This window comes from Mytilus galloprovincialis, chromosome 1, assembly GCF_965363235.1.
Source record: "Mytilus galloprovincialis chromosome 1, xbMytGall1.hap1.1, whole genome shotgun sequence".
In the NCBI taxonomy this organism is placed as follows: Eukaryota; Metazoa; Mollusca; class Bivalvia; order Mytilida; family Mytilidae; genus Mytilus; species Mytilus galloprovincialis.
This window is the reverse complement of record NC_134838.1, coordinates 109,181,445-109,194,037: the sequence shown is the minus strand read 5'-3', so window position 1 is coordinate 109,194,037 and position 12,593 is coordinate 109,181,445. Positions and strand designations below refer to the sequence as shown.

General features: G+C 31.2%; 1 protein-coding gene across 3 annotated transcripts in view; it reads left to right on the top strand.

Annotated features, from left to right (window-relative positions):
• Positions 1-12,593, top strand: part of LOC143050545 (excitatory amino acid transporter-like) — a 44,982-nt gene that overhangs the window by 27,706 nt on the left and 4,683 nt on the right. For all 3 annotated transcript variants that reach the window (XM_076223831.1, XM_076223830.1, XM_076223829.1), the window contains exons 2-6: positions 1,270-1,758; positions 6,691-6,733; positions 7,474-7,576; positions 9,648-9,852; positions 10,352-10,585. In XM_076223831.1, coding sequence (XP_076079946.1) covers positions 1,304-1,758; positions 6,691-6,733; positions 7,474-7,576; positions 9,648-9,852; positions 10,352-10,585 — 1,040 coding nt within the window. In that variant the 5' untranslated portion in view covers positions 1,270-1,303. The remainder of the gene's footprint in view (positions 1-1,269; positions 1,759-6,690; positions 6,734-7,473; positions 7,577-9,647; positions 9,853-10,351; positions 10,586-12,593) is intronic.

The window sequence follows — 12,593 nt, the reverse complement described above, 5'->3', positions numbered from 1 at the left end:
ATTTGAAATAAACGACGAACTATGACATGTTGTTTAGAAGCATTGAATAGACAATGACATCTTTCGCAATATCGAACAACTTTAAAGTCACCATTCAAAAATTACCTGGGCTTCATCGTCTGTAAATAATTTTCAAAAAATGAAAAATGTTCACTAATCATATTATAACATCTTTTATTAATTCATTAGTTTAGTTTAAACATATTTATTTATAGTGGATTGGGAAACAAGTTTTGCAACTTATATTAATCCCTTTCCACTTTGCGGTTGCGAGTTCTGCCTTGTAGCGGCATTAGCCTACTCTTTTTCGAAATCTACAAGGGTGTCTTTAAACGTGCAAGATATATGGCTCTCTCTTAACACGGGTCAGCCATTTATCGTCCCCTTCCGACGGACTATCATCGTTTCCTCAAGACCATACTCGCCGGTGTCAAGGGAGAGCCGAAAATTGAGTTCCTGAAATTTTCATCCCAAACGGGAATCGAACCAGGAACCTTTGTATTAATTCATTTAAAACAATAGTCCGTAAAACTGCAGCAAACCCGTATAAATCGCTAAAATCAAACTTGACCTCGGTTAAAGAATTTTTATCTAATATTGGAAAAGCAATGATTGTTAAAAACTGCTGTGGAATATAAAATAGTGAGATATTTGAACAAAAGATAGAAGGTTTACATGTAAAAGTCATGATTTAAGTGAAATTTTCTCTGGAGGATCGGATTTTTCTGTGTAAACGCCTAGTGACAAATATCTCATGTATATTAAGAACAAACATAAAAGACTTTGTCAACCAAACTTAATTCAAGATCCATTTGGCTACTTCAGTAAATCCAGCAGCGCTCTCCAGTCTCCTCAATCATGTTCAAGAACTAGCATGCGTAGATCTTTCGATAAAGAAAAACAAATAAAATATTCTGCCAGGCCGCGAAAAATATTCATATATATTTAACGCACAAAAATTACATAAAACAAATGATTAACAATACAGGTACCCCCAAACAACAATTTTAAAAAAGAAAACCCCAGCTTTCAATTGCTAGGGAACTAACTCATAGCCTGAAATAAGAATATAGATTTTTGTTTTGCTTATCACTTTCAGAAGCCCCCCTTCTTTTCAATCTCATATCTTACAGACGCTGGTTCTGTAAAATACGTCTTGGTTATCAAGAATTTAATACTATTTGTAACTTAAAACTAATTCTATGAATTTGATATTGGGATTATTTTTGTAGTGTGCTATTTTTTTTTTTTTTTTTTTTTATGTTTTAGCGAACTTACCTTGCATATTCACAGAGAAACAGCTATGGAGAAAAAAATGGAAGCCATCAATGACAAACCCAAAAAATCGAAGATAAAAGAAATTATAATGGAAAACCTATTGATAATATTGATGATCTTATCCGTTATAATCGGGGTGTGTCTTGGAGTTGGTCTGAGAGGAATATGGTCACCGGACGAAAAAAGGAAACTTCATTACTTAAGGTTCCCAGGAGATCTTCTGATGAATATGTTGAAAATGATGATAATACCATTGATCGTATCCAGTCTTATATCTTCGTTGGCATTCCTTGACTCCAAGTCATCCGGAAAGATGGGGCTGCGTGCCGTCGTATATTACCTCACGACGACATTGTGTGCCGTTATAATCGGTATTATTCTGGTAGTAACAATTCGTCCTGGAGATCGAGGTGGCAAAATTGAGAAAGGTGGTAGTTCTAAGAACGCTGACGCTTTGGATTCCTTATTTGATCTGATCAGGTGAATAGCAACAATTTATTTTTAATTTTATTGTGTTCTCAGATCATTGACTCATACTAAATATGGAAACAATTTCAAAATATGTAAATTCTTTATCTTTTTTTTTTTTTTATCTTTTATTTGTTTTTCAATAGTCAGGATTTTACAATACCCCTACAATCACCACCTGACTATGGTTTTTGGGGTAAATATTGAAAGTTATATACAAGACTATCCATTTTGTTTTTTTTTAAATTTATCTTTCATAATACAAGAATATAGTTATTAAAGAAAAAAAAAAAGAATATAGCTGCTCACACTCACACTTTCTCTCACTACTTACACACAGTCACTGCAATCTTACCATTAGTATGCATGCATGTCTATATATAAAGTAAAAATTCAAAATACCACTGCTCACTATAGTATAATTTAAAGTATAAATGATAATAAATCATGAAAAAATTGTATGTAGTGGGGACCAGAATCTTTCATAAGATGCTGCTCTATTATTTTTGTTTGCAATATAAAACTCATTAGATTGGTATTGTTTTATTCTGAATTTAAGTCCTATAAAACTAGGAGCTATATTTCTTAACTTACATCTAAAGATGTAGTTTTTAGCTATAATTATTAACAAATTTATAAACAAACTCTTAGTAATAAATCTCAATAAAATTTCCGTCTTACTAATGTTGAAATGCTCATCAAATAATTTAATTTTCTGTAAAAATGACAACCAAAAATTGTATGTAACATTACAATCATAAAATAAATGTTCTATTGTTTCCTCTTCCTCATTACAGAAGGTACATAGACTTGTTTCTTTTTGCTTAGTTCTATATAAAAATGTATTAGTAGGTATAATTCTATGTAATATTTTATATTGAAAATTCTTTAAATATGTATCCCTACAACATCTTTTCAAAAGAGAAAAATATTTAGATCATTCTGAGATTTCAGAATTTGTTACATCCTCCCATTTTAAAAATTTCTCATATGGGAGTATGCATATTTTATCTACAAGATCTCTGTATACAAATTTTAACTTCTTATTTTCCAAGATCCTTTTAGAAAATGCATCAAAAGGAACAAAATTTTCTTAGTTCAAATCACAATAATCTTTGATGTATTTTTTGATATATTTTGGAATGTTAGATAATAAACTATAGTATCTCAAAAATTTTTCCAAATTAAGTTTTTGTCTTACTTGTTGGAATGTTAGTAGTGATTTACTTTGACTATCTACAATGTCCTTTATAAACTGTATACCATATAACTTCCATTTCATATAAACAGGGTATTCAGATATTGGTATAAAGTTTAAAATATCCAATGACAAAATTTCTGGAACACATAACTTTGTATAAGGCTTTGCCATGTGTAAACATTCAAATATGTCTTTCAAAAATGGATTTTTTAAGCAATTTGAAATTTCTTTAATCTTATCCTTTTGTAATGTAAAGACTCTGTCACCACCTAACTGTTTCAGTTCTGCTAGTAATAAATTCTACCAAGTACCTTCTGAATTTGATAAAAATCTCTTTACCCAAGATAATTTAAGATATGAACAGAAAGACTGCAAATGCACCATATTTAATCCTCCCTGTGAAAAATCTGCAATAAGAGTACTACGCTTTACTCTATCAGTCTTACCATTCCAAATGAAATTAAAAAACATAGCACTCAGCTCATTTAATTGTGAGTGAGGTAAATTTGGCAGGGCAGTCAACAAATGAATCAGTCTCGGCAATGCCAGAGTCTTAATTACAGTAATTTTACCTAGTAATGTTAATTTTCTATGTTGCCAGCTTTTAAGTATAGCTGAAACCTCTTTGATCTTTTTTCTAAAATTAATATCAAGAATACTTTTTAAATCAAGCGAAAAATCTATTCCTAAAAGTCTAAAGTTTGTGTGTGACCACATAAGATTGTAATTAGGACACAATATTTGATCAGAATATTTTTTGTTACCAATCCAAACAGCTCTTGTCTTTGATTTGTTCATCTTCAATCCGGATAACATATAAAAAGAATCAAAACAATTGAGGCTTTCTTGTAGTGATGTCTCACTACCATCTAAAGTTAGAAAAGTATCATCTGCATACTGACTTAAAAGTGTTTGTTTTTCATTAATGAGGATACCGTGAATTTTGGGGTTTGACTTGAGTTTCAACGATAATAACTCTACACCAATAACAAACAAATAAGGGGAGAGCGGGTCACCTTGTCTGCAACCTCTCTCAAGATTGAAAAAATTTGACAAATTGCCATTGTTGATTACACAACTTTTAGCACTTTTGTAGAGAGTCTCGAACCATCTGCACATCGAAGGACCAAAATTAAAACTTTTTAATGCTTTTTGTAAAAATACCGAGTCAACAGAGTCAAATGCCTTTTCAAAATCAACTAATAAAAGTAAGGCACTCATGTTGTGATATTCAAGATAATGCATCAAATCATACAATAATCTAGTATTCTCCCCAATGAATCTCCCCTTGATAAATCCCTTTTGAGTGTCACTAATAATAAATGGTAATACAGACTTAACTCTGTTTGCTATAGCTGCAGAAGCTATCTTAATGTCTGTATTTAATAGGCTGATAGGTCGCCAATTACCAATATATCGCCTATCTTTTCCTTCTTTTGGTATACAAGTTATGACACTTTGATATTGAAAATCTGAAAAAAGTCCAGATTCATATCCATAGAATAATGATCGATAAACAAATGGTCCAAGATCTCTCCAAAAGAATTTGTAAAAATCGACAGTAAATCCATCGCTTCCTGGGGATTTCCCATTTTTCATCTTACTCAAAGCTATAGCACATTCCTCATATGTCAAGTTACCCTCACACAGGTCATGTTGTTCCTGTGTGAGGGCAAAATCATGAGAAAAAAAGCTTTCACTTGAACAATCAATTTTTCTCTTTGAATACAATTTTTTATAAAAATTATGTTGTTCTGAGAGAATCGTGGATTGGTCAGATATATGATTACCCTGATCACCAATCATTTCAACCATTGTCTTCTTTATAAAATTTCTCTTTTCTAATTTTAAAAAGTATTGGGAACATTTTTCACCATTTTCATGCCAGTTTGCCAGGGACCGTAATAGTAAACCCTCTATCTTCTGTTCTCTCATGGATTCTAACTCCACTTTTTTATCATTTAAATTGGTATGTACAGCTTCAGTAAGGGCTGTATTCATAATGATATCTAAATTTTGTATATCTTCTTCAAGTTTCAGAGTAGCTCTTTTTTCTTCTTTTGATTTAGATATACTGTGTGTAATGGACAAGGATCGGATTTTCATCTTCAGTACTTCAAGAAAAAATTGATCGTTACAAGAAAATTGTACATGAAATAGGTCATCTCTACTGTCTGAAAGATAGAACTCAGAAACAGTATCCTTAATACACGTCTTTACCTTTTCAACATATACAGTATCTCTCAACAACTGTGAATTAAACTTCCAATATCCCTTACCCCTTTTATCAAGACTGGCAGAAAATGTGAAAACAATGGCTGAGTGATCGGTTTTGTATCCAGGTATAATTTTTGCATTTTTCATAAGTGAAAATAAGTCTTCACTCACTAAAAAATAATCTAATCGACTCTGCTTGATAGGGGAGGTTTGACGCCAAGTAAATTTTTTGTCATCTGGATGACAGGTTCTCCATGGATCTAAAAGTTCAAAAGTTTGTGAAATTTCCTCAATCTTATTACGAGAGTTCAAATTTCTATTGTGCAGAATATTATAAGTGTCCATATGAAAATCTTGTACAACATTCCAGTCACCACACATTAAGATGCTAGTATTAGTATAGCAAGAGATGTTGTGTAAAATATCACTAAACAATGATGGTTCATCAGTATTAAATCCATAAACAGTGACAAAGGTTAGCCTTAGTTCATATAATGATAAGTCTAAAACAATAAAACGACCTTTCTGGTCTATCTTAGAATCATGAATCTTAAAATCTAGACCCTTGTTAAACATCACACTAACACCAGCACTTTTATTGTTACAGTGACTGAAAATGCATGTATTACCCCATTCATCTTGCCAAAGTTTCTCGATATCCTCATTACTGTGAGTCTCTCAAATTCTTTATCTTAGTTTAAACTCATTTTATTCTTAAAATAGTTTTTATTCATGATTATTGTGAGACAAAAGATAGTGTGCACCATTCTGGCATTGCTTCCAATACGAAGTAAATAAGAATAAAAATGACTGTTTAATTAGTAAGAAATAAGCTTTGAAAAAATTGTTTTACTTGATAAATCATAAAAAACAGACTGAAATTGTGTATGATTGTCAATGAAACAACTATCAGCCATAGAACAAGGAACCATGATGAGAACAATATAGATGACTGACGACCTTTAATAATGAGCACCTCCCGGTCCCGCATATTCTTCATGTATGGTAAGCCCTATTTTAATATTTTACCCTGCATATCAAAAAGTCAAACACGTACAGCCGATTTCATTGAGTGTATAGCCAAAGGTAATATCTTTGGTTAGCTTGCTTGTTAGCTGAACCACGAGGTCATTGTAAGGTTAGGTAAGCTATCCTACTTTAAGAGTAGACAAGTCCGACAGATATCAATCTATCTGTTTGTTGGGCTAGGCTACTTCGAAAGGAGGGTAGTACACGTATACCTGATCTAATAATGACTTCGCGGATTATTACCTTTGGCTACACATTCAATGAAATTGGCTGTAAACGATAACTTCTTCTACTGCCGTATGGTTGCCCCATCCTCTCTGATTAATCTTCAACTTTATGCTATCTGCTTAAATTACATTAAACGCAATTAACGGCAACCAACAACAACAACAATACACTGACACGTATATGATCCCGTTTAACGTTCATATTGATATGATTTTTATGAAGTAAGTTGCATGTGGATATATTTTATAAAAGCTTATTTTACATTGTAGAAACTGTTTTCCAGACAATCTTATTGAAGCATGCTTTCGAAAGGTAATTATCGTAAATAACAGGTCATGTACATGTTAATAAGACAATTACCAAATATACGTCTTGTTCTTCAATATGAATTTCCGAGATTGCTTTGATTTGTTTGGAATTTTCTTATACAGCCAATTGACAATTTGTTCAACGAAAATGATAGATTATGGGGGGGGGGGGGGGGGGGGAGGGAGGGAATTGATCGTGTGTGCTACAGGAGGATGGATAGTTGGTGAAAAAAGATAATTATTCGTGGTAGAAAAAAAGAATGATATTTGATCCTAATTATATTTTTCGAGACGTCCTATTGTCATAGTCCATAAAACAGTCTACTAAAAGCCAGAGCAATCACATGTTGTTATATACAATTTATAAGCACCAACATCAAATGGCAACTTCAATACCGAAGTTAAGTCTCAACATGTGTAATTGATTTTTTTCGTTTCCTTTTCTTTTGATTTAAATCATATTGTAGTCATATATGATATAAAAGTGACATCGAAACTTTCAATTCTAATTGAATAATTAAATTAAAAAGGCTTCTTTTTATTACAGCTTTTTAATTAGTTCAATGAATTCATAATGTTTTTGATTCAATTGGTTCGATACCTCAAGAGACACATAACAATATTGCAGACATTTTACCATGTCCATCTTTTTTCGAATTAATTCGTTTTCGTCAATTTTTGTTTTATCTTAATAACTTCTAATCACTTTGAACTTTAATAGATTTTTTAAAAAATTTTTTTTAGCAAACAACGGAAGTATTGGATCATAATATAGTCACTGAGCATACGTACATGATGAATGTTACGGGTACAAACTTCACCACACAGTCACCTAATGATGATATGGGTAAATTTCTTTATATATATGTATTTGACACTCATGGATATACTCTTTTTCGCAGAGTTCGAAAACATCCCGTGTTAATAATCTTAATTATACACTAAATTTCTATAAATGTCATGCCTTGTTTAAACTCGTGTTTAATCACGAAGTATTGATCTTTCAAGTAAAAAAAAATTAATCTAAAAGTAGAAATATTGACATAACAAATATTTCAAAATCAGCTACGTGTATAATGTTGTCAAATAAAGGCAGCTATAGTATACTGCTGTTCGAAATTCATAAATCGATTGGGAAAAAACCAAATCCGGGTAACAAACTAAAACTGAGGGAAACTCATAAAATATAAGAGGAGAACTACGACACAACAGAAACACAACATTAAAATGTGGCACACACAGAAACGAACTATAATATAACAATGGCCATTTTCCTTACTTGGTACAGGACATTTTAATAAAAAAAAAAAAATGGTAAGTTGAACCTGGTTTTGTAGCATGCCAAACCTCCCGCTTTTATGGCAATGTTAAATATAACATTAAAATGACAACATTACATGATAGTACTACAATACAAATAACTGAAAGAACATATAGGACAGAGAAACACACAAATAATAGCTAACAAAAGGTGCCAGGTTAACAATTTAATACGCCAGACGCGCGTTTCGTCCACACAAGACTAAGCAGTGACGCTCTGAGGAAAAAAAATCGAAAGCCAAAACAAGTGTAAAGTTGAAGAGCATTGAGGACCAAAAGTTCCAAAAAGTTGTGCCCAATACGGCTAAGGTTTTCTGCCTGGGAAAAGAACATCTTTATTATTTAGAATAATTCATACTTTTGCAAACAGTATTTTTTTTATAAAATGACTATATATTGGATATAAATAATACAACCGGTGACTAACTACAAAATAAAAACGGATCGATAAATAACCTAAACCAGCATATACAAATTCACAGCCGCTTTAGCCAAATCGATAAACGCACAAATTGAAAATGACGTCACATTTGAATTTCTAAAAAGTTCCCAAAACTAGGATAGAATTAGGATAGAAAACTGATTTACCATTAGGCGTATAGTAAATGAATGACCAGATCAGAGAATACGTTATACGTGTGGACAGCTAAATGCAGATATGAAGATGATAAAATAAGGAGCGTTTTGCAGCAATATTACATCCGCATATAAAATTTGATTCCTAAAGATTTAAAAAATCAAAAAGTAAAATAACAAAAATATCGAATTTCGAGAAATATTAAAAACGGAAAGTCCGCAATCAAATGTCAAAATCAAAAGCACAAACACATTAAACGAATGGATAACAACTGTCAATGTTCTGACTTCATACAAACATTTTCGTATGTAGAAAATGGTGGATTTAACTTATTTGTTTTTTTTAGCTAGCTAGACCTTGTATGACCGTCGCATTAACTTCGATTATATTGACAAAGATGTGTGAACAAAACAAACAAACATGATAGAAACATAAAAAATCGGGGTACATGAGCCGATTTTGTGTTATAATTTTAATCACTATAAACAAACAAATATGTCAACAAAAAAACACAAAAAGGCATATAGACAAAGTACATAAGCAGAAATAAAAGACAAGAATACAAAAATTAACCCTAGCACAATAACACAATGACGGGATGTATAAATACAGAGCCATGTCAAATGGATATACAAAAAAAAAAAAAAAAAACACAGGCTAAACAGTAAAAACGAAATTCATAAAGACAAATAAAAGAATAATATAACACGTTATCAAGGTGTCAAACAACGTCAGTACCTAGAATCTATGATACAAGACCATCTTGTATTATTTGTGAATTTGATTAGAAATATTTATCAACAATGTCTTGGTACCTTCCGATGAAATTTATAGGAAAAGGACGAGACGTTCTTTGACATACCTCTGGTTCATCACCTTTCTAATCAGACACTGGAGACGTTTTACACAGTCTGAGTAACAGCTGCATGCATGAATACCGAATAAGTTGGCAAACATATATTTTTTCTAATCGGATTTTATTAAAAATACAGTTACTATAGCTTTAATGTGGACTTTTCAGTGAAAATGGTCAACTACACTACTACACGAATAGTAGACAAACCCGTGGTGAAAAAGGTGGAGGGAATGAACATCCTTGGTATAGTAGTCTTCTCGATATTTTTTGGCTGCACTTTGTCTAGAATGGGTCCAGCAGGAAAGCCACTGTCAGCTTTCTTCGAATGTATGCACATTGCAACAATGAAGATCGTAACATTAATCATATGGTACGTATGTTTTGATTATAAAGTTTCTTGCAAAACAAACCAAGCATGTCAGTATCAATTAAAAGTTAATATATATTTGTTATGAAATGTAATTACTTTTAGCAAGAGATTTTGCTAGCTATAAAACAAGGTTTAATTCACCATTTTACTACATAAGGAAATGCCTTTAGTAAGACAGGAATATGACAGTTGTTTTCCATTCGTTTCATATGTTTGAGATTTTGATTTTGCCATTTTTGAAGGGACTTTATGTTTTGAATTAATCTGGGAGCTAGGTATTTTTTTATTTTACTTTTTAGTTTTATTCTGCATTTCAATCCATCTAGTATTTATGTTAACAAGAATTTTTTAAATGTGATATTAAAGTTCTTAATCTTATTGGCTTATAACATCATAAACAATAATCTCAATTATAACAGACAACAAAAACAGTAATAATTCATTAATAAACATGACTCATCTGGGTATTTGAATTGAAGACGACTTTTAACTATTTCAGGTACTCGCCAGTCGGAATAGTGTTTCTGATTGCTGTTAAATTGATAGAGATGGAGGACATGGGTAAAGTGTTTACACAGCTTGGCTACTACATGCTGACTGTTTTGTTAGGGCTTGGTCTTCATGGTTTTATTGTCCTACCTCTCGTATACTTCGTAGGTACCAGGAAGAATCCATTTATATTTTGCTACAACATGCTCCGGGCATTGTTAACAGCTTGGGGTACTGCTTCAAGGTAAAGACTGAATTTTTAAAATACAAAATAATGTAATTTATAATCACCAATTTTAAATTTGAAAACTTCTGGAATATATTTTCTACTAAAAAAATGCAACTCATTTAACATAAAAAAAAAGAAGATACGGTATGATTGCAATGAGACAACTCTCCATAAAAAAACAAATGAAACACACCATTCTCTACAAATATATAGCACTTTCGAAAATAGAATTAAATGATAATGATACTCTTTAAAAAAAATAAGAAACACAATTTTTTTTACATCGTAAGAAAAACAAATTTTGCAATAGAAATGAATATCTATGATGAAGAGATGTAATGCCGCCCGTCTACTTTGAAAAAAAAATCCCCAAAAAATACTCAATTCTTTTTTTTGATATTGGTAATGATGATACAGACTAATCACCTGTATGCATTTCAGGAATATTAAATTAAAAGCTACAACTTTACCCCAAAAAGTACTAGCACCAACATCTTTGTAAAAAAACTATTTCATAGCGAAAAGAAAAATGTGCGACAAAATTCAAAAATACAAATACCTCGGACGGTCTAATGTCGTGGAAGATCTAGAGAATGTTTTTGATGAATTGATAGTTCTGTTTTTGGGATACGATTGCTGTCAAGCAATCTGTAGACTTTTACCGTTGACCCTATGATAGACTCCCTCACGTCATTCGTTTTATTCTAAACATTCAGCAACATCTCAGATTCTTATGATTGTCTTGCTTTAAAAGGTAAAAACAAGCAAAACAATTGAACATAAACAACTTTCCTGTAATGTTTTACTCATAATCTTCATGTGTGATATTTTCCTTGACTTATATGCGTGTTTTTAACAATACGGAAAATCAGAATTAAACAGTATTTATATTTAGTGTTTTTATAAATTTAGAAACACGTCAGAGGGAATTCCCAAATTTTGATAACTTGCGAGAGTTCTCTGAAAGCCGATCGATAATTCTATTTCTGTCACAAGAACTGAAGTGGAGTATTTCTATATTTTACCGTTATGAAACTGATATTTGATACTGTAATCTCATAAAGAAATGGAGAACCATTCATCATATCATTTAATAAACGTTCTTGTTCCAAATCGCAAGTCGCGGTTTGTTTATGTATTAATGCCCATGCGTGGTCTCACTAATTAGAGACAAAAAGAATTGTAGAGACAAAAAGCGTCAAGAAGCGACAAGAAGAATAATATTAGCAACAAGAAACTATTTAGCGACAAGAAAACATTTTATATTTATATTACTTATTCGAAATAAATATTAAAAAAATATGCAATAGAAAACAATTTCAACGACAGGAAAGTTAATTTAGATAGGGAAAAAAATGAAACTTGTAAATAATTCAGTTGCTACATTTATTTACATGATATTTTATAAGGTATCACAGGAAGTATTACCTTTACCCTGTCGTTTTATGGTATTACTTTTACTTGTGTTTTAGAACAATAATATATTTTGTCTTTCTATTTGTTTTTAAAACTATTTTTGTACAATATATAATTAACTTGCAAAATGCATTATTTGTGCATAATTGTCCAGAAAATACATACACAAATTGTGAAATACAAATTAAGAACTGAAATCAAACAAGAGGAAAACATAATTAAAATGTGAATATTTTTCATCATTTTATTTAGTGTATTGTCTCATTTAACGATATTTTTCATGTTTATGCATATAGATTGAAGATTAAAGGAAACTGATGACAATCTTGAGTTTTCAACAGGTGTTCACTATTCGGTACAATAATTGTATATTCTGGTGCGTGTAATTGATGAAGGTGTTAATGGATGTTATTGTAGCAATTAAACAAAGGACACACACCTAGTTAATCTCATTTGATGCTCTTAATTGTGTATTACCTTAGAGTGAAGCCACAGCTAATGTTGGTCCTATCAGGAAAAATTAATTGTATAGTTAGGAAGGAAATAATATTTCATGTTTTTGTTTTATTAAATCCTTCAAAAGGAAGGTGACAAATCTTTGTTTTTA